The 21,869-nt window shown below is 54.9% G+C and overlaps 3 protein-coding genes and 4 pseudogenes across 3 annotated transcripts, besides 7 other annotated features; all 7 read right to left on the bottom strand.

The window, feature by feature from the left end:
- Window positions 1–21,869: part of a sequence feature (areas not merged during assembly with more than two copies in the genome that could not be assigned to a particular haplotype) that runs on past the window's edge.
- Window positions 426–3,850: a mobile genetic element.
- On the bottom strand, window positions 3,855–4,181 carry Tc00.1047053508143.110 (uncharacterized protein; the record flags this gene model as incomplete). The annotated part of the gene is made up of 1 exon (XM_805574.1): window positions 3,855–4,181. One exon carries the CDS (start codon window positions 4,179–4,181, stop codon window positions 3,855–3,857), a length of 327 nt encoding a protein of 108 aa, XP_810667.1.
- Window positions 5,126–5,182: a sequence feature (T-rich).
- Window positions 5,191–5,224: a sequence feature (AT_rich).
- On the bottom strand, window positions 5,329–8,235 carry Tc00.1047053508143.90 (annotated as a pseudogene).
- Window positions 8,048–8,078: a microsatellite.
- On the bottom strand, window positions 9,049–10,311 carry Tc00.1047053508143.80 (mucin-associated surface protein (MASP), putative; the record flags this gene model as incomplete). Its single annotated transcript, XM_805573.1, has 1 exon — window positions 9,049–10,311. The coding sequence occupies one exon, from the start codon at window positions 10,309–10,311 to the stop codon at window positions 9,049–9,051; it is 1,263 nt and encodes a 420-aa protein (XP_810666.1).
- Tc00.1047053508143.65 lies at window positions 10,548–10,874 on the bottom strand (annotated as a pseudogene).
- Window positions 11,508–11,532: a sequence feature (AT_rich).
- Window positions 12,072–14,384, bottom strand: Tc00.1047053508143.50 (annotated as a pseudogene).
- Window positions 14,392–14,415: a microsatellite.
- Tc00.1047053508143.30 lies at window positions 14,989–18,711 on the bottom strand (annotated as a pseudogene).
- On the bottom strand, window positions 21,458–21,869 carry Tc00.1047053508143.15 (dispersed gene family protein 1 (DGF-1), putative; the record flags this gene model as incomplete). The annotated part of the gene is made up of 1 exon (XM_805575.1): window positions 21,458–21,869. A coding segment is annotated over one exon (412 nt), but the record flags the coding sequence as incomplete, so codon positions are not given.

Genomic DNA, 21,869 nt, shown 5'->3' with positions numbered 1-21,869 from the left:
ATGCAGCGGCCGCTCGAAAACGATCAGCCGAGTGCAGCACCCGTGTGGGCAAGAGCTCGCGAAATTCCTCCATGCAGCGGATAGTTCAGGGTTGTTTGGTGTCCAGTGTGTGAACACGCAAACAGATATTGACAGAGAGTGTCTCTGACTCCCACCATTCACAATCGGAAACAAAAATTTGGACCACAACGTGTGATGCAGCAGCCGCTCGAAAACGATCAGCCGAGTGCAGCACCCGTGTGGGCAAGAGCTCGCGAAATTCCTCCAAGCAGCGGATAGTTCAGGGTTGTTTGGTGTCCAGTGTGTGAACACGCAGACAGATATTGAAAGAGAGTGTCTCTGACTCCCACCATTCATAATTGGAAACAAAAATTTAGGCCACTACAGGTGATGTAACGGTCGGTCTCCTCAGTGAAGAAAGGACGGCACCACCGGCACAGGGTGTCATTTGTGTTCTGCAGGGTGCGTGCCATTCTGCCGAATAGAGGGCAGGAGTCGCATCACGCCTGCGCACCGTGCCGCCACTCGGGGAACGATTTCCCGGTCAACACCAGGAATAGAGTCCTCGCCACACCGACAAGCGCCTGTCACGCGGTGTGCACGCTTTCCTTTTCCTCCTGGACATCCATTCCGTACAGTCGGCTGACTGCAGTGAGGCAGTCCACGTGCCAGGCATTGGCGCAGTCCTGCGGGAGGGAACGTGCCATGACGGCATCAGCATCCGCTGTCACGCTGCGTGGGATTGCGCGGTGTCATGGGAGAAATGTGGAGCCAGCTGCGTGACCTCAATCCACCAGCAAAAGCGGCACGGTACAAATCTCTTCGGTGACGTCGTCGTGCACCACCAGCGGGCCAAGGCGGAGCGGCTCCATCGCCGAGAGGGAGTCTGTGGCGGTGGGAACTCGTGTGGGTGATTGGGACGCTGCTGCTTCCAGGCGGGGAACTGGGAACTGTCTGTGGCCATGCTCGGCGGCAGGACACTCCGCTCGGCAGGATCATGCAAGGCTGCCAGCGGCTGTGCGGTGAGGCCCCACAGGAAGCTCGGCCGTCCGGAGAGTCGAGTGGCAGCGCAGCGGATCCACATACATGGCCCCAGAGAGGCGCAGGCCGCTTCAACGGCCGATCGTCTGACACCGTCCAGGGCGTCCTTGGCGTGCCGTGGCTGGAAGACGCCCAACCCGCTGCAGCTCACAGTACCTCAGACAACAATGCGGTGCTCAGCATGAGGGGCGCGGATGTGGTGCGGGGAGATCCCCATGTGGTGACAGACGCGTCGCAGTCCGTTGAGGACGGCATCTCCCGGCAGCGGAAATGGTCGTCGCTGCCTTCTCAAGCATTGATGACGGCATGGTTTCCAAGCAGATTGCGCCACGCACGTCCTCAATATACCGGAGACGCGTGAGGCGTTCGTGTTGTGTGGATGCGCGGAACCCAATGATCCTCCGCAGCGGTGCTGGACTAGTGGCCAGGTGGGCAGAAGTATCCTTCGTTGATGCGCGTGGGCCGAGAAATGACGTGCAGCTGTCGCCATGCCGCACTTCCAGGCTGTGGAGGTAAGTGGAGGCCGGACACGGTGCGATTGCCTCGCCGCCGTGGTGCGAAACAGTGTGGACGCATCCAGCCAGACAGGAACGCATGATGTGCTGGGACGCACCAGCTCCTGCGCCCAGCCGCGGCTGATGGCAGCGTGGCACGGTCTGCCCTGCAGTGGGAGTGAAGTGCAAAACGAAATTGAGATGTCGATCAATCGCATTGCCGAGCAGACGTACCAGGTGTGACTTGACGCGTGGGTTCCCACCGCCCAGACGATGGTCGGCAGCGTCCTCGTCAGACTGTCGGTGTGAGGCGATGCAGAACAGAGCGGCCCCGTTCCCGTCGGCGTCGAGCCTCAGGCTGTGCTCGGCAGCCCATGTGGCCACAACGGACACGGCAGTCGACATTGCCGCACCACATTCACGGAGGTCCGCACACAACGCAACCAGCGTGCGGTCGTCAGCGTGCATGAACGCCGACGAAAATTGAATACTGTACAGACGGCGCGGCAGACCATCCACGTGGTGGAGAGGGAGCTTCGGTCCCACGACGCTGCATTGGGCTGACACAGCTGAACCAAGCTGCTGTCGGGAATATTGCTCGCGAGCACTCACCCCAACGCGGCAGCCTCCCAGGTGATTGCGCTACCAGCGTTGGGCGCGACGGCACAGACGCGGAAGCCCGCCGAGCACGGCCAGCACTCGTCCATTGTCAACGGTGTCAAACGCAGTCGAGAGACCGATCGGAACTGCGAGAGCGGCGACGGCGACAGCGACGGAGCAGCGCGGGATGCCACCACTGCGACGCTCACACTCCACGGCGATGCGCTCGCTCAGCTCTCGTGCCGTTCCGTCACTCACAGGCGTCACCACTTCGGAGGCCGTGCGTCGTGGCGTGGATCCAGGCTGACGTCGGTGGTGTGCCAGCAGTGCTGACAGGCGGCGGTGGAACAGTCATTCGCTCACCCCTAGCAGGACAGAAAGCAACGGAGGGGCCGAAAACTCTCTCTGTGCGGCATGCGTCCTTCCCGTGGTTGCGGATGGGAGTGGTGTCTTCCATTTCCCAGGAACCTCGCAGGCTGCCGTCGGCAAGGGAGGTGTTGGTCATCGTTCTGTGTCAGCAGCGGGCAGCGGGTGCAAGATGGCGCAGAAGCGCACGCGATACGCCGCCGAGGACAGGGGCCAAGCTAGGCAAACAGTCGCGGATGGCCGAGTCAGGCGCACACGGCGTGAAGGGCCAATCCATATCCCAGTCACCAGGAAGCACGCGAGCACAAAGTGTGGAGACAACAGTGGGGATCGCAGCACGTGAGACTCAGACAGTGTGACGGAGGAGCGGGTTTGCCTGCTGCCACGGCAGAGCACAGTCGCAGTTCCAAGAGCACCACAGCACAGCCGATCCCAGAAGGCAGGGACGTGGTGCCGCCACGACTCAAGGTATCACCGGCCTGGGCTCCAGAGGGCACCAAGCTGTTTCGCACGGACCACTAGCAGCATGGAGAAGCCACGGCGAAGGACATGATTGCGGTCCTCCCGTTTGTGGGGAAATTCAGCTTGGGGTGGACTGCCTCCTGTTGAGGCTGTTTGCGCGTTGCATGCTGGCTCCAAAACACACTCGGCATGCTCCATTCCGTCCGTCCAGATTCCTGTGGAGCTGTCACGGCTACCACTCGCACGGTGCCTCGGTGCATCTCCAACCATGTGATTACAATGGACAGGGGCGTTCCACACGCCGAGGTGGAAGCTTCACCGTCAGCTTCACGCAGGGCAAAGGCGGCATGTTTCCGTCGTGGCAGCATGCCTGCCTGTCGCGGGATGCCGTCCTCCGTCCCTGCAGTGTGGGATGGCGGATGGTGGTCCGAGTCCATGTAAACGGGTGGACGTCAAGTGGGATACACGCAGTACGCGTTGCGCAGTCACGTCGGGAAACGAGACGCTGTCGCCGCTAATCCACGCTGCCTGTGCCGGGTCGTCGGACAGATCACACTCCATGCCGGTTGGGGTGGCGGCGAGGTCCTCTCCTGCCGTCGTTGATGGTGAGCAACCATCCCGCAGCTCATGGTGTGAATTCGGGTCGCCCGCGATAGGCGCTGCAGGACCAGGGAGACGAATGGTGCTCGCAAACTGAGCAGCGTGAGCCATTGCCGTGGAAAGGCTGCAGAAGTTCACCACGTGCACTCTGGGGCTGGCCGGTGGGCGCACGCGGAAGGCAGTGTTCTCCAGGCAGTTGGTGCCAGCAGCGACAGGCGCTCGCACGGCAAGGTGTGGCGCACCACGAAGGCCACGCCACCGGCACGCCCACTGCAGGCCTGGTGGAATTCATCACAGCCAACGAGCCTCGTCGCTGGGCACACTGGTGCCTGCACTCCTGGAGAAGTACGATGCCTGGCCGCTGCTGCGCCAGTCGAGCTGCAGGGCAATCCTGAAGGGCGAATGGCCTGAAGTTCTGGGCTGCCAGATAACTACGAGGCCATCCTCATCGGGGCTGCGGCTCTTGCGGACACCACCGCGGCGGGTGATGCCGACGGAGTGACCGCAATAAAACGACTGTGTGGTTATGCCAGTCGAGCTGCAGACAAACCGGCTCGCCACTCCACAACCAACAGAGCGTGGGACCTTCTCGAGGGGTGACGCCGTCGTGGTCCCCATCACGCTCGCAGCAATGCCCTGCTGCAATCACTCCCACAGAGAGACAAGGAAGTGTGTGTGGATGTGTGCCGAGAGCACAGCGACTGTCACCGCCGGAGGAGGCCATCGTGGCACCGTCCGTCACGCGTCAGCACACACCAAGCAACGCACGCACCCGGCAAAGCAAAAACAGAGGGCAGAGAAAAGAATGACCCCAAGAGCAGGCAACACCTTCACGCACGGCGGGCGTCGTGCAGCCGCGTCAGCCGGCCACAAACTCAATGCAAAAGGCTTCCCACACATATCCAATGGCACCGTGATTCCCACCGCAGGCACACACGCAGCGGCCTCGCGATCTCGGCATGGGATGCAAACCAACGTCCCACCGTCGCCAAGAGCATTCCTGTAGAGCACTGCGCAAATACTTATGTCTGTGCTGGAGAAGCAGAAAAAAAGAGAAGAGAAGCAGATGGAGGCACATCAACACAGCAAGAGGCACAGCTGGATGGCAGCAATACATGCGGCACGGCCCCAACCTCAAAAATCACGCACGGTGGCAGCACACATCCATCGAATAAATAAAACAAAAAAACGGCGGCAGGGTGTGGCTGTGTGTGTGGCGCTGCGGGTGTCTGCCCGCCCTGGCCGCAAAAAAACAAAACAAGAGGGAAAGAAATGTGTGCTCTGCCCCACAGGCCCTCGTCGCACGCCCACACGTCACGGCTCCCTCAGCGCGCCGTTCGTCGCGGCCCCTCCTCATGCGTGCAGCAGGCGAGGCGCACAGGGCCGTCGTCATGAGCGTGTCGGTGGGTGTGCGAGTGGAGCAGTTGGGCGGGAAACACACGGCACCCCTCACAGGAAGAGTGCAGAAGAAACAATTGAAAGAGGGAAGAGTAGAAAAGGAAAAAACGTCCATAGTGATTGCCCCCAAAAGCAAAAAAAGAGGGATGGGGGAGTGAGAAGACAAAAAAAAAAAAAAATGAAAAAAAAGTAAAACATTAAAAAACAGAAAAAAAAAAAAACGCACAACAATAAAACAAAAATTTATAAAAAAATATAAATTACAAACAAAAAGCAAAAAAGGAAAATTATCTTAAGGAAAAAGTTAGTTCTTGGAATTAATTCCGTGCTGCGGATGCCGCAAGTGTCCCACGCGGCAGCCAGTCTCTCCTCACAGAGCCGCAAACCCCCACAGTCCCAACAGAAGCAGAAGCAGCGATGGCAGCAGTCCGCTCTCACGCATGTTGCCGGCATCGCTGTTAGTTTCATGCGACACATTTCCGAGGTTGCTGCTGAGTACCGTAGCATTTACTTCCCTGACCTGTGTATTAACCTCCTCCTCCTGCCCATTCGTTCCTTCTTCTCTTGTCTCCACCGTTGGGTCGCCATCAGGAGAGGAACCGCCATCCACATTTTTATTTCCATCAGAAGATGATCCTGACGCCACCTGCATTACGGACTCCTCTCCTGCTGCAGGAGTAGTTATAGTGAACACTGCTGATGTGGATGCACCGCCACTGCCCGCACCACTGCTCCCCATCAACTGTCCCTGTTCCGTCAGATGTTTTCCGTCAGGAGTAGACAAAGTTCCGGTTTGCTGAGCAGCTGCGGTAACTGGAGAGGTGTTAGGATTAACGGAATCAGAAGAAACTGGTGAAGGCTCCGACGACTTATCCTTCAACTGTTGAATGGCGACTTTATTCGGGTTAAGGACGCGGATCTCATTGTCACTCAACGAGCGGTTGTACAGCAGGACGTTCGTCACCGTCACAGACACGCCTTCTCGGCTTTCTTTGTCCTCTGCGCTGCCTCCATCCCCTCCAATGTAGAAGTGTGATACCACTTCCAATTCCGCATCTTCCAATGCACATTCTTTACTCCCCACACGCTGACCATCGACGTACGCGGTGCCCTGGTTGCCATTCCGTAGCAAAATTACCACTTAGTTCTGTTTCTCTCGCTCCCAATTGCGTTTGAGCTGCTTAGTCGTTCCGTCACTGCAAAACACCCGCCACTTCCCCTCTTTGTCATACGACAGTCCCAGGAGCACAGGATTCTTATTGTCATTCATCTTCACACCCATCAAAGGAATGGGAGTATCTCCTTTCGGCACATTGTGGACGGACACCGTCGCCACAAGAGTGAGGTTGTAGTTCGCAAAGTGGTACAGCTGATTCTCCCCCTGACTGCCAACGGGCCACTCCGCCCACGCTCCCCGGAAGGTCAAACCATCGGAGGTCTTTGTTACCGCTGCTGCACCGCTCTTCACTGTGGCGTTCACCCCGAGTTACTCGTCCCTCCATGTGTTCTCAAAGAATTTGCCGAACAAAAAGCCAACCAGCCCAGCCGTGATCTTAACATCAGCGCTGCAGGCATTGTCAGATGAGGTACTCTCCTCAGCATTTAAAGTGGTGCACAGCTGGGAGACACGTTCGTCCACTTTTTTCCATGTCGTCAGCACCTCCTTCACCCGCTCCAGCTGCTCAGTCAGAAGCACAGAGACCATACCGAGTAATGGTTTCTCCTCATCGCCCTTCTTCTTCTCGTACAGTGCAATCAACTCATTATTATCTCCACTTTTGTACAGCAGGGAGCTGGCGACAACCTCATCGTCTCCTTCCACAGATACCGGCCCAATATCAGCAATGTACTTATTGTCCGTCAGCCAAAGATGGAGTCTGCCCTTTCCATTTTCTTCGCTCTCAGTCTTGGAATACACCGGCAGGGTGAGGAGCATCACGTCCCTGTCCTCAATCGTCGCTGTGATGAACCCGCTCCTAACGGCCTTCTCACTTCCGACCTTTTTGCTGCTCCACACGCGCGAGAGTGTCCCGAGTGCCTCCGTCCACGAATCCCCCTTGTCACCGGACTCGTACACCCTGCGGCGGCCATCATCACACGCAGTCATCATGATGAGTTTTTTGTCCTTCCACTCCACGACGGAGGGATCGCTGCAGCCATCGGCAGATATTCCCTTCGACAGCGTCCAGCTCTCAGTATCCTTCGAGCATATAACCAACGAAATGGTCTTTTCATCCTTTTCCTTCTTCGTGGCTTCCACTGGGAACAAAAAAGTACCGTCTCCCGTGTGGACACCCGATCCACCACCGCCTATCAGCCTTGTCAAGGATTGAGGTTCCTTCACAAAAGTTGTCGGTGGGATATCTTTGGTTTCTTTCCAAAGTATTCCTTTGCTGCTTCTCCCATTACCACTCACTTGGCCCTTTCACCAGAAAAAGTCCCCATTTATCTGCTTCACTCCCCCCAGCACCAGCGGCAGCAGGTTTCCGGCAGTATTTTCCAACAAGCATGTAAATATCATTTCCCTCCACAACTGTTGTTGGTTGCCCCAAATATACTTTCGTTTTGCTTTGGAAACCAGCCTGAGCAGCTTCATGGGAGGCACAATTCTCTTCTTCTGAAGAGCATTCCACCAGTACTTGTGTCTTCACTTGAGTTGTATCCAACTCTTTTGGGGTTTCATCATTCAACTCCAGGAGCTCCGAGGCAATCCCACTAAAAAAACTCCATTCTTCAACTTCGCCTCGGCAACGGCAAACACTTCGCCATCCATCTCAACAAGACTGGGAACGCGGAGCAATAACAATCTTGCTTCATCATTCTTACCCCTCCAACCAAAATATTTCCTCTTTGGAAATCCCGGAACTGGCGACGTGTCGTTACTGGATGCAGCTCCACCGGTGCAGCAGCTCATCATCACGACGAGGAGGAGCAGCACAGCGGAAGTAAACGCACGCCGGGACATGTTGGGCATCCGCCGCTCACTCTCTCTTCCTTCCCTCCTCCTTCCGCTGGATCCGGTCACGCGGCGACGGTTGTGTGTGCGGGGTGCCTTCACTGCAGCAACACGTGAGAGCATATAAATATGTGTGTGTGTGTGTGTGGGCGGTGTGTGTGCTGTTGGTCCTTTCAGAGCCTTCGAATTTCACGGTAGCGTTTAGCGCTTTTTTCCCTTCTTCGTGTGTGATTGAGAAAGAAATAGAGGAAAAACATGAATAGAAAAGAAATGAAAAAGTGAGCACAGCCACCCATCCACAGTGAGTGGCACCATCATCCCCACCGCAGTCACTCCCAACAACAACAACTCACGCACACAGACACACGGAACGAGACGGAAGAACAGCGCACCGGAAGCACACAACGACTGTTGCCACCAGCAGGAGGAGTCACGGCGGGTGTGTCGTTATTCGCCGCGCGTCAATACACACCGAGCAACATGTCAAAAAAACAAAACGCAGGCTTCTTCGCCCCTCGCGAGGGCCTCCGCAGCCACAATCCTGTGCGTGCGTGCATTCTCAGCGTTTTAAGCACGGCATGTGTGTGCATGTGCTTGTGTGTTTGGCAGCGCCTATAATTGCAGAGCAGCTGTGCGCCACAAGAGAGTCAGAAGAAAGCAACGGCAGAGAGAGGCAGATAGCACACGCACAAATTACTCATATCATCACACACAAACACACACATGCAGCCCGCGGAATGGGTGCACTCAACCACAAAACAATGAAAAACAAAACAAAAAGCCGAAGCGTGGGACGACCAGCGCACACACTCTCATTGCTCCCGTAAAGCAAAACACACACACAGGGAGAGAGAGAGAGAGAGGTCGCCCACTCAATGCAATAAAAACAAAACAGAAACAGTTACGGTGCTCCGCCCATGCAGCCAGGCAGGACGGCAGCGGTGCGTGTCGTGCAAAAGAGAGCACCAACGTGCCTGCATGGGTGTGCATGCATATATACAATGGGCACATTATGTGTGTGCTTCGTGGGATGAGGTGAGGGCGAGAGTCCATGCAAGGGGACACACACACAGAGAGTGGGTGAAAGACGAGTGTGTGTGCGGGCGGTGCACGGCTCTCTCTCACTCACTCTCACGCGGCCACCACCGCAGCCGCACACGCAACAACAAGAAGAAGCAAAAGAGAGGAGGTGGTGTAGGAGACCGCGATGCTGCCGTCACTGTCGACAGGCTTCGCCGTGTCAACTGGTTTCGCGTTTGTGGTTGGCGCTGTTTTGGATCCTGCACTCTGAGAGACCGTATCATATTTGTTGGCTGATACAGCTTCACCATCGGAATTCGTTTCGGGTGGTGTGGCGCCTTCAGTGGAGGGTCGGTTCAGATGGTTGGTGGTTGGAGTGCCTTCCGTTCCAGCATCAGACCGCAAAGCTGTAATTGTCAAGGTACTGCTGTTGCTGTCGCCAGAAATGGTTGTGCCAATTATGTTGCGGGTGTTAGCTGCTGGTATTGTTGGCTTCTCACTGCCAGCAACAGTTTCATGTTGTGCTCCTTCTTTCAGCACTACCCCACCAAATGGTTGGTTATTGTTGAAAATTTCCTCCGCATCGCGTCCTTCCCCTGGAGTATAAGTCGGATCAATTCCACTTTGGGAGGATGATGAAGAATGTGTTTGTTGTTGACTGACAGTTGGTGAATCTTGCGTGACACCTGCGCTGGACGCGGCTTTATCCTCCGGTGAGTCCTCTTTTGGGTCCGCCTTAGGTGGTGTTTCTCGTCCCACTGCTGGCGTTAATGCCACTGTTGATGCTGCCTTTCTCACTGTGCCTTCCTGCTCCTTCAACCCTCGGTCTGCTGCTGGTGAATGGCTGTCGTTCGTGGAAGATCCGCCCAATTGTCCATCCTTCACGGTGGTTTTTACTTTATCACCCTCCGCAGTTGCACCACCACCATTTCCTAATTCGGTTTTTGCGTTGGGCAACTGTTCAGGCGCATTATGATGGCTTTTCCCTGTTGTTCCCGCTTCGGGCTGATGTGAAACTTTGGGCACTAATTCTTGCTGACCCTGCATTCCTCCACGGCCTTCTTCTGCAGGAGTTAAGGCATCCTTAGAGCTTTTTAAACCCACACCCTCAACAACACCAGTAGGTGAAGTTTTGCCACCATTAGGAGCAAGGCCCGGAGAGTGACTTCCACTGCCCCGAAAATTTCCATCAGTTACAACTCCATTATCCCCATGACCCACAACCGAGGAAGAAGAATGACTAACAATCCCAACATCACCTTGGCCGGAATGCTCAAGATCATTTCCAGTATCACCATTGGCCACCGAAACGCCGCACCACAGCACGCAGAGGGCACACACCAGCAGCACACGGCCAGTCATCATCATCGCCATCACTCCTGTCAATTGCGTGCAGCCTTCAGCACAAAATAACTCCCGTCAACGCAGAGTGAAAGCAAAAAAGAAAAGACACGTCACACAGCAACGCACCGTCCCATCCAGCAATGAGAGTCACGCACCACCGCAACACAACAATTAGGTGGGCGCCGTTCAACAACAATCAAAACAAAAAAAAGGAAGAGCTCCTCGCCCGTGCACCGTTCCTCACACTCCCACAGTCACCATTACTGTTATTCTCTTTCCTCAGACCTTCCAGCACAGGCCTCGGGATCGTCGGGCCCTCCCAGCACAGGCAGTCCGTCACGCGCTCACGCTGCGCCGCAACGTCCACCTCTCCTCTCAGTTTAACAGCTCCGTGTCCTCACAATCGCCGGCACGCCCGGCCGCGCAACACACACAGCGCCACAATGTCGTGCCGCTTCTCCTTCACAATCATGAGCGCAACGCCCAACGCGTACTAGTGCACGTGCTCCATGCGCTGCAACCACATGCCGGTCAGGTTTCCGTCATGCACTGCAGCGTGTTGTCCTCGTTGTGCTTGGAGCAGACCCACTCATCCTCTCAATGCACGGTCTGGGTGCTGCAAGAGGCTGCCGAGAGGTGCCACATGTAAGGAAGATCCAAATGTGCGGAAACAACGGCCACCCTCACACATCTCCACTCCCTCCACTCTCCCACACACAAGGGCGGTGCCATGGGGAAGAGAAGCCCGCCGCACAACACATACAAGAGGGCACACGCAAAAGCACCGCCATCCACGTCGCACCGCAGTAAAGTGCCATGCGCACGGCACACACACGGCGGCGACAAGAGGGACGGGGCGCATCCAATTCCACGGCGATGTCCTTTACTTCTCTCTTCTCTAACGGGTGTCGATCCACACTCACAATAACGCACGGCGCACACCATCCGCTCCCCTCCGAGTGCGCTCTGCAGGCCGCGCCCAGTCACCCTCGTGCCATCGAAAAATGGGAAACACAAACAATCGTCGTCGCGGACCATCGGCGCCTCTAGCAGGGAAGAAGGAAAAGGAATGAGGGCATTTCAACAGCACAGCCAACAGTGGGAGACTCGACGGGACGCGATGAGACACACAGTAACAGCGGGCACAAGAAAAACAATAATAACCCGCAGGGATTTACAAAAGGAAAGAGCAAAAAAGGTTGAGGCTCCGGCATGACTCCCAAAAGTAAAATTAAAAAATTATTAAAATTTGATTCGGCAGGTCTTTTTTTTTCATGTGCCGAGCAGCACAAGAGAACCGTGTGGTTGTGTAATATACACATTGCCCGCACCAAGAAGAAAATCAAATTAAAACAAAAAAAAGTACTGTCTCACCAGCCCACACAACATCCTTCACATTTCATGCGGCATCCGGCCTGTCTCTTCAATCCTCCTTTCGCGCAGTCCGTGGGACGCACAGTCGCAGCGCCGGCACCGTGTGTGGGAAACAAAAAAAAAAAAAAAAAGAGGAGAAACACTTCGCTCATTAAAGTGTGCAGTAACTAAACATTACGCAAATAAAAAACAACAGTACTTATTACTCCAGCTAAACTGCATTTAAAAGAACATTACAAAGTAAGAGCATTGAAAAAAACAGACAGTAAAAGCACAGGCAATGCGGCGTGCATTCTCCGTGAGGAGTCGCTAATCCACACTCTGTGGCTCAGAAGGCTGCCACGACACAAATACAATCCCAGAGGAAGCAGCGGCACACAAGACACGCACACACGCACGGTGTTGTTACCAATTAAATCACGCAGTATCGATTTCACGTCGTTGGGAGAGGCGGGGCGGTCGTCGGGACTCATGCCGCTCCACACCCCGCGAGGTGACTTTTTGTAGTGGGGATTCGTTTCCAGGGCGTCGTGCCCATTCATTTCTCTTCTGTAATATCCCCAGCAATGTGCTCTCTGACTCTGTCAACCACTCGGATCTTCTCGGGCGGTGTCGGAGCCGCTTCTCTCGTCGGAACGGGGATCCTGTCCCTGAGTGCACGCATCGCAGTGGAATTCAGCGGGCGGTTGTACAGAAAGACGTTCGTCACCGTCACATGAGATTCGTGCTCACCGCACGCGCCAAAGCAAAACCTCAGGGCATCAGGTGGCCTCTCGCCTGTCAACGGCACTTCTTCCTCCCCCAGCGAATGAACATCAATGTGCACAGAGGCCTTGTTGCCTTGCAGCATGGGTGCCACTTGTTATTCTTTCTTCGGCTCCCAAGTGCTGGTCCGTGTTGTTGTCTTGCCTTCGAACGACGTCTCCCACTTCTTATTATGGCTGTACGACAGTCCCATGGTACGATTGGACGCAGTGTCCGCCAACACCGCAGTCAGTGGAGGAGTGTTCCCATTCGGTGCCTCTTCGATGGTCACCGACGCCACAAGTGTGAAGTCGTGGCTCAATAATACGACGCACGTTATTAACCCCGAGTGTTCACAGGCCATATTGCCCTGGACTCAAGTCCCGTCACTTGTAACCCATCGTTGTCCTTCGCTGCATTCGTCACCGTTGCATTCAGGCAAAGGTAATCGTCGTTCCACGTGTCATCGCTGGCCGCACCGGAGAAAACTGCCACAAGACCCGCCGTGGGTGTAGACAAGCTGGAGAAGAAAATGCCCTTTTGCGCCCAATTACTGAAGACGGAATTGATTGCACTCAGTTCCTCCGTCAGGCGGGAAAACTGAAATGACACGGCCCTCACCGTTGTCCCTCCGTTGTAAAAGACGCAAACTGCCATCCGAGTGCAGCAGGGTGCTGGCGGAAATCCGATTCGCAGCATTGTCCATGCCAACCGGTCCAACAGAAAACATGCGGTTTTTGTCCGTGACCCAAAGGAAGAGCGCAGTGGCCCTTTTCTTCCCCGAGGCATTCCCTCTCTGAGTGTACAGCATGACCTTCCTTTCATCAATGGTCGCGGTGATGAAGGCATCCGCCTGCAGGCTTTCCTTCTGAAAGACTCCTGTTTTATGACCCACACGCCTGGGAGTGTCGCGATAGCCTCCGTCCACGCTGTCCCCATTTCACGCGACTCGTACACCCTCTGACCATTCTCGCAGTCAACAATCATGAGAAGTGGTCCCTCCCACTCGGTGACGCGGGGGTTAAGGCATTCCGCAGGGGAAATGTCCTCAGAGAGCGCCCAGGCACTGCCGTTGTCCGTCGACTAAATGATCATGGAGCAAACGTCTTCTGCCTCATCCTTCGCCATCAGAGGAAACACAAACGTGCCATCCTCCATCACAACACCTACGCCACCAGAAGCAATGAACTCCGTCCACTCACCTTCGTGAGAAGCAGAAGAGATCCTTTTCGAGAGTGGTTTGGGGTCGCCCCATTCGATCCGTCCACTCTGCTTGCCACCCGTGGGATTCGTGACATCACCCACAAACAGTTTCAGCTCCAAGCCGCCCTCTCTCCAACACCCACCTTCATAAAACACATCAGAGCCTCCCGCAAGAAGAAACACTCCGTTGCCCTTCGTGATTGTTGTGGGGCGGAGCACAGCACCCAAACTCTCCTTTCCCTCCGCTGCTCCAAGCACAGTGTGTGCCCTCCATGTATCTTTTATTGATCTCACCAACAACAGTGGACCAATTCCACGCAGAGTCGATGTACCCCGCAACCACATCAGAAGAAAAGGGCTTACTTAATTCCTTGACCATCTTGATATTCGGCATCCATGTGATCTTCGGCGAAAGCAGCAATTACTCTACCAGCACTGACGAGAGAAGGTGCAACAAATGAATCCCTCGTCGTAACTGGAACAACCCCATCTTTCGGCTGCACCAGCGTCGTCTGCGGCACAGATAGATCGACTCCCGCCGGCTCCTGAACACGTCGTAAATCAATCACGCCATCATTCTCCTTTGCAAGCGTTGCTCCTCAATTGCCGCAGCACATCATCACGACGAGGAGGAGCAGCGCCGCGGAAGTAAACGCACGCCGGGACATGTTGGGCCTCGGCGGCTCACTCTCTCTTCCTTCCCTCCTCCTTCCGCTGGATCCGGTCACGCGGCGACGGTTGTGTGTGCGGGGTGCCTTCACAGCAGCAACACGTGATAGCATATAAATATGTGTGTGTGTGTGTGTGTGTGTGCTGTTGTTCCTTTCAGAGCCTTCGAATTTCACGGTAGCCTTTAGCGCTTTTTCTCCTTCTTCGTAGCCTTAGTGTTTTTGTGTGCTAGAAATCAAATTAAAGTTTAAAAATCACCAAAACAGGACGCGGCGGGTGAGTGGGTGGCAAGACTATTCACGGCGTGACACATCCGCTTCGTCGTAACCGCCACAGTAATTACTCTCACCGTCCACAACGGCTCAAGCATTGTGTGGCCACACACAGAAGCAGAGTCATTGACGGTTACGCACGGGCCAAGATGCCCTCCGGCAAACGGCACCAACCAACAGACAGCCAGCAGAAATTAGAAGCGAGCAGAATCCTAAGTGCTGTGGGATCCTTGCAAGCAGCGCTCCCTCACTGCAGGGCCTTTAAAGCGTTCCTCGCTGCAACATCCCCCACCACCCCCTTGCGTGTCGGTGGATTTTCCCGTTCACCGGAAGAAACACGGCGGGATGTCTCGGCAGTGGTCGAAGACACACAGAGCGCACCGTCGACGCGATCAACGAGCGCAGACACTCGTGAGGTGAGATCCCACAACCGCGATCCCTCCATCTACTCTCCTGGACGTGGAGGAGGCATGAAGTGTTCTGTTCTCTACAGTAATCCTGAAACGCAGAAAAATTCCGCAGGACATCCCGCGCAGCCACGGCCTCCTCAGTAGCCCGACAGTCCACGCCGTCGCACCGCTCCTCAAGAGGTCGCCAGGCCCGGTGAAGCAAGCAAAAGGAGAGCAGCAATTTGGTCGGGCGTTCAGCAAAATGAGGCGCAGCAGTCGGGTAAGCGCGGCCCATCCACGTCCTCCCCCTCAACCGACCCACCACACAGTCGAATCACACACCTAAAAAGAGCCGTGGTGTCTAACAAAATAACACGGTCACTGACGCTTCGTGCTCTCCCCAATGTAGTGTCGTGGCACACACGAGGCATCACAGGAAGGGCCAAATAATTGCATCCCATCGGCATAAGCACGGAAATAAGGCGCGCATTCTGCCCCTGTGAACTCCCATCCAAATCGTCTCAGCCACGGAGTTTGTGTCGCCAACCCTCAGGAAGGGCTGATGCATCAACTGCCGCTGACCGATGACTCAGCGATGCAACAAAGAGAGCCACCGTCTCTCGGGGTTCGTCATCACCCTTTCCCCCCATTGAGGGAAGAGAACGCAATGTGACGGTGTGGGCGTGTCTAGCTGAAAGAAATGAAGGAAGTGGCTCCGGCCGCGGAACAAATTAAACGGATCCTCCTCCCGAATCCTTCAAAGAGACCGGTCGGTCAGCTGCCGAGGTTGACGGCGCGGAGGACAACACCTTGAATGCATGGAGCACTGCAGCAGCCTGAATATATTCTGCAATATCAGCGGTCAGTTCATGAACGTACAAAGAAGGGACAGCAAATTCAAAGGGGCGTGTGAACCTGTCAATAATCACCCGCGCCGGAGGATCGCCACCCCCACCCTCCAAGGGCACCTCAACGACGTCAAATATTTCCACCGCATGGCACCCACAACAGAATCGCGTGGCATAAAGTATCGCCTTGTAGCACCCCATGCAATGCGGCAATCGAAAACCGTCTCGAACACGGCGTGCGACAAAGGTACCGAAAGAAGGTGCAGCAAATACCCTCCACATCTCAGCTGTTCCAATCATCCAGTAAAAGACAGGAGCACCAGACAGTACCCACGGACTCAACAAATATGGCATCAAAAGGCAGCAAGATGCCAGATGCCGAAAGGCTAGCATTTCCTCCCCCCGTGGCACTTCCACAAATGAATGCAACTGCCGTGCCCTGCGGCCTCTCGACCCCTTCGAGACAACGTTGCGGCCACATGGCGACGGCTCAATGTGGCTGGCGATCAGATCCAGTCGTCGCGGCAAAACAGTACAGAAAGTAGGGTGGTGAGCCCGCACATTCGCCTCTTTGAAGCCTGCCTCCACCGCAAGAGTAAAACTCGTCTTCCCAACAGCCGCGCTTCGGGTGGCTGAAACACCTGCCCTCACGCCGGCGATGACATCTGCAAGCGCCTGTAATTCCTCAACACCGCCCGTCAAAAAAAAAGAAAAAAGCGGCACTCAAACTCTGCAGCCACACATCCCTCGTAACCATTTTCAAACTCGTTGTCCAGCAGAAAAGCCCGAACAACATAACAAGAAGGCCGTGCATTGCTGGCAAGGGACAAGAACACGTTGCTTTCATCCTGCAACCGAGGATTATGTCTCCTGCGTAACGCGGCCACAAGTACGCGGTGCGCCAACACCGAAGCGGCGGGCATGTTGCCCCATGACCCTCCCCCTCCACAAAGGTCCAAGAGGTGCAACAGACCATCCTCTCACCAAAGAAAAGGCCCAACGGAGCGGAAACTGCAGTGTGCGGACCACCCAGAAGAAACACCCTCAGAGGAAAAATGCTCTTGAATGCCCTTCAGAAGGGACCAGCGGGTTGGCCGTGAAGCCAACAGACACCAAAGAGCCACCTGCTCTGCACGCATCCAATGACGCAATTGAAAGCGCAATGTTAAAGGGCACATCAACCACCCCGTTCTCGTCTCCGTCTGTGCGGGCACGACAGTTCTGCAATCATCCTTCGCCCTCACAAAGTATTCCACAGGGTCCTTTGAACCAGAGACCACCACACGGCAATATGCCACCGGATGAGTGCTCTCCATACCGCACAAAATAAAATTTTCCCCACGTCGAGGACCGCAGTGAAAACGAGCACAACGATGAGCAACATGAGGGTTGTCGGTGCTGTGTTTCATCACAACACTCTATCCTCCGTTGATTCAGGCCTCTGCCACACAAAGGGGCACAGATGTAACATCACTTACACGCAACAGAGTGAAATCCGCAAGAACATTGCCATAGTCATACAGGAAGCAACAACCACCATCCCGCTCAGCAGCTGTTGTAGTCATATTCCGCGAAACGTGATCCACGCCCACAGGGAACTTTGTTGTCCAGTTGCACAAATAATTGATGGGCCAAGCAACGTGGGCCCAAGAACGACGGCACCAGTCGATATTAGGCCTTGAAGCCGCCAGTGAAAGCCATTGATTGGAATAAACACCAAAGCCACCAACAGTCGAAAAGAACTGCGACAAGGCACTCGTACTTCAATCAAGGAAAGGATTCGTCTCGTCCAGGAAGAAGAAAGAATAAATAATATTTTTCCTCCTCACAGAGCCTTCCAGCAATAAAACACCATCATGCGATCCGCCCTATCGGCATTACTCAGGAGCACGAGGCCTGTGTAATGTGTAGAGGGCTCTGCAATCAAGCGAATAAGAGATGCTCCACGGTGGCAAACAGACTCCTCCCAGGCAACGCGTCAACCAATCGCGAGCAGCATGCGTCTTCATGGGCTCTCCGTTTTGGTTCCAAGCGAGACGGAAGGCCTTCGTCGCTCAGCACCAACCCCGCGTTGCGACGTGTCGTCAAGGGAAAAAAGTGAGGCTGACTGAGTAAATCACCGGGGAAATCGCCCTCAAATGTGAGAAACGTCATCGCACACGCCGGAATCAGGTGCGCATGATGTCCCTCCACGTCAGCTGCGCAGCCGTTCCCAAATAAAGAAAAATTCAAAGAAACGGAGGTCAGCGCACTCACCTCCACCCCAGGCAGTTTTATCAGGACGGTCGAATCATTAAGTCGGGGGCTCCACACTTCTTGAGGGATATTGTGACCATCTGACACGTCCACGTGCTTGTCCACACAATGTCCTATTTCCTTTCCCCCCTCTGCATGCGCCCGCATCGTCTCTTAAGCCATATCCAGGAGAGTTCAGATGGCGAGTGGCACCTGGTCAGCCAGCGCCGTTCCATTCCTCAAAGCACCGAAGCTCAAAGCCCCAAAATCAATGGCCATCAATCAGTGGTGCCGTTGACACAAGACCTCCTCTGGCCAACGCCAGACACTTGTTCCGGAGCACATGTTTTCCCATGCCTCGCTGACGCCACCCTCAGCATCCCCTACAGGTACACCGTGTATTCACCCCCAAAATACGGGTGTGGACTACACCTCAAGGAAACTGCACAATGAACCTGCAAACTGCTCGTTGAAATTTGTCATTGTGTTGGGTCTCGGGGGCAACGCACTCACACGTCGCAGTTCCTCAGGAGATCAAAGAAGATAGCAATCATCATTCAATTGGGATGGGCTTCGCAAACCCCTCGCGACATTTTGTCCGATGGGGTGTTTCAGTGCATATGAAAACTTGTCTGTGGGACGAAATGCCTATGCGCTCTAAAAAAGTAAGAATGAACTCACGGGAGAAGAATACATAGTATAACGGAAGCAAAATGCCACAAATAAGAAAGAACGGTAAAAAAATTATATGAGGAATATATATATGAAAATAAGCACTGATCAATGTATAGATATATCGATATGGGTATGAGTATAAAAACGATAATTTATTCTTATTTATTGATGCATCTGTATAGATATGGATATATCCCTTCTCTCTCCTACAAATTGACAGATCGCTTGGTTTCTTGGTTTATTGAATTGCTATTTTATTGGCTGCATATTTATATAGATAGGTATGTAAATAACGGTACCAATATCTATTCAGCGCTTTCGATATATATATATTTTGTTACTATTCCTCTTGTCTTCTCAAATAAATACAAAGGCCCACACGCCAGCCACCATCGCAGAGCATGTCCGCCCAACGATCGGAGATGTAAAAGAGAGCCCCGGCACCCGAAGTGGGAGCCGCAGCGGAGGCCGTGAAGCACACAACACCGCTACGCACCCGTCCCGGGGATAGCGCGGTGGCTCGATAATCCGTGGCGTGCAGTCCGGTAGCGGGTCAGAGAGGCATTGCTGTGGCACTTAAACTCGCATGTTGGACGGCAAAAATAAACTGGTGGTGATCCCATCGGGCTGTCGTCACCGGGCAACGTGCGCTTTCTCGGCGGCCTCACCTCTCCGCCGTCGTGAAATCAGCGACAGCGTGACGTTCATCAACGCATGTGTGCGTGCCATTTTAGGGAAACGGTGCATTTTTTCTCGGTGGCATTCTCCTCCTGTGCAGAGGTGGGGTTTCTGTGTGGGTTTGATGTTCTTCATGCGGAGGTTCGAGCCTTGCAGCGCGTGGCTATTTAATCTTTATTTTTAGCTTAGTAACATTCTCGTCGTCGGAGAGACTGTGCCGTGTGTGGGTGTTCAATCCCCCGGCATTGCCCGCCTGCCTGTCGCATCAAGGGCATTTACGAAGTGCTTCCTTCTTCGGTGCCGACCGTGGCTCTGTGCTGGAGTTTTCTTGTGCTCGTATGCGGGATGGTGGTCCCGGTTTCGCTTAAGCCCTGAATTCAAAGTACGTGCATTCGAACGGTGTGGATGCCGTCAGACCTTCATATTCCTGGCAGCGCCTCCTATTTCTCGGGGAACTCTTGCTTGTGGAAGTGCCGAAGATGAAGTACGATTCCGCCCTGCTTTTCGTACGACGCCGTGCGGAAACTGCATGAGAGTAGCTTCGGCCTGGGCTGTGCAGTCTGCGGCGGAGGTGCGATCAGTGTGACGTCACTCGCTCTCGTCCTCGCTCAAGCGCTGGGCGGTGGTTCCGGTGGGATTTCTGGCGGCTCCGGCTCACCGGGAAAATCAAATTCCCGCAGCGCCTGGGAGCGCGTAATGCCCTGGGCGTTAACCATGTGCGTCACGACGCTGGCGCGGCAGCTGCAGTGCTTGCCGCACACCGGGCAGTCTGCCGGGCGTCGGATCGTGGCGTGGTGGGGTCCAGCGGGAGGAGGAGGCGTTTCCGTGCAAATTCCTTGGCGTGCCTGCTGTGCGGCATCCGCGCCGCAGCAACGGCATGTGCGTGGGGTGGCGGGCTGCAGTGGTCGTGGCAGCCATCCGTATTTGTGGGAAACTCCGGTGCGAAAGCAGGCCAGTGCGGCCTCTTCCCCACGAGTGAGGGTGGAGTCCGTGCGCGTCCGTTCCCAGTCGTCTGCGACAGTGGAGCGGCAAGCTTCTGGCTTAAGCTGTCGGACACGAATAATACGTTCGGCCAATGCGACGATGCCGGTGCTCCATGTGCCTGTGAATTGTGCGAGGTCGGACGCCTCCTTGGCTTATGCATCACATGCCTCGTTCTTGGGTGTGTCGCAGTGGCCAAAGACAAGCTGCATCCGTGTGCGCTACTCAGTGCTGCGGGCGGGAAAAAAGGGTACGTCCACAATGCGAGTTACCAGGTGATCCAGAACCGTCGACGTGTGCTCGCGTGCTTCCACGGTTCAATGAGAAGGTGCATAGACGCACGCTGCCGTGGAGAAAGTCTCGGTAAATATCGTACCCTCCACGCTAACACCACACCCCTCTGTATCTGCTGTGGTGCATGAATTTCGCACGATCGGAGGGAAATTTTAAAAAAAGAAGCAATTCCTCGTGTGGGCCTCCCCGTACCAGCGTGGCCAATCCGCGACGATATCCCTTGCCTGTGGAATGTGGTGCGCTCGAGGATAAGTGTGGAACGTGACTGGGATGACTTTGTCCGTCAGTTCTACCGCTAAAGAGACAACGATCACCCTGTGCACTCGCCACACCAGAACAGGCTGGAATTACGACAATGCGTCGCGCCCCAATACATAATCCCTTTCGAAGACGTTCCTGAAAACCCGGAGCCCTGCAGCTACTCTGTCGCCGCTTTGTTTCTGAGAAGTGTAATGTCTCCTGCATGGAAATCCACGGTAAGTCGAGCTGCAATCCATTACTTCCACTAGGCGGTTCGCTGGATCCCTTCTTCCATTGCACAAAATGAGCGTTGACTTCCTCGCACGCAACTCCATGAAATTACATTCCGATACAACACGACATCAGGAGTAACAAGAGCGACAACTCAATCCCCTTCCACACAGTCATCGTGGAACGGAAAAAACTCCTGAAAGCACCCGCTCAAAATAGGAACAAATCGATAGAAACAACGACCAACAAAACTGTCGGTGCTCTTAACGATAGATGGCTGTGGTGCGCAGCGCAGCCGTGGCCCCTCAAGCACCTCACACTTACTAATTCCACTTGGTGTACGTCACATGGCGGCGTAATCGATCATACGGCTCGCACTGGATGCACGGTCGAGCACGCTCTGTGCGTCTGAGCGGGTGTCACCGGCCATGAGTTCCTGCTGTGCGGGTGGTCGGTACGACGACGCAACGGTGGTGCCTGAGGCGTACGACAATGACGTCATTTCGTGGAGCTTCTGCGTCTCCTCGTCGCTCTCCTCGTCATCGCGCAGCAGCGCCTCCAGCCCACCACGACGCGGCTCGCGCAGCTCCTGCCAGTGGTGGTCCTCCGCGTACCGCACAACGACGCTGTACACAGTGACCGCAAGCAGCACAGCGGTCAGCAGCAGCACGATAGCCGCATACGCCCTCGCACCGCCGTCGCTCGGCGCAAGATGGTTCGCCGCGCTGTTCACGCACAGCGCCGCAAGGAGAACA

Source organism: Trypanosoma cruzi, genomic scaffold (genome assembly GCF_000209065.1).
Source record: "Trypanosoma cruzi strain CL Brener 1047053516691 genomic scaffold, whole genome shotgun sequence".
NCBI lineage: Eukaryota > Euglenozoa > Kinetoplastea > Trypanosomatida > Trypanosomatidae > Trypanosoma > Trypanosoma cruzi.
This window is presented reverse-complemented; position numbering and strand designations above follow the sequence as displayed.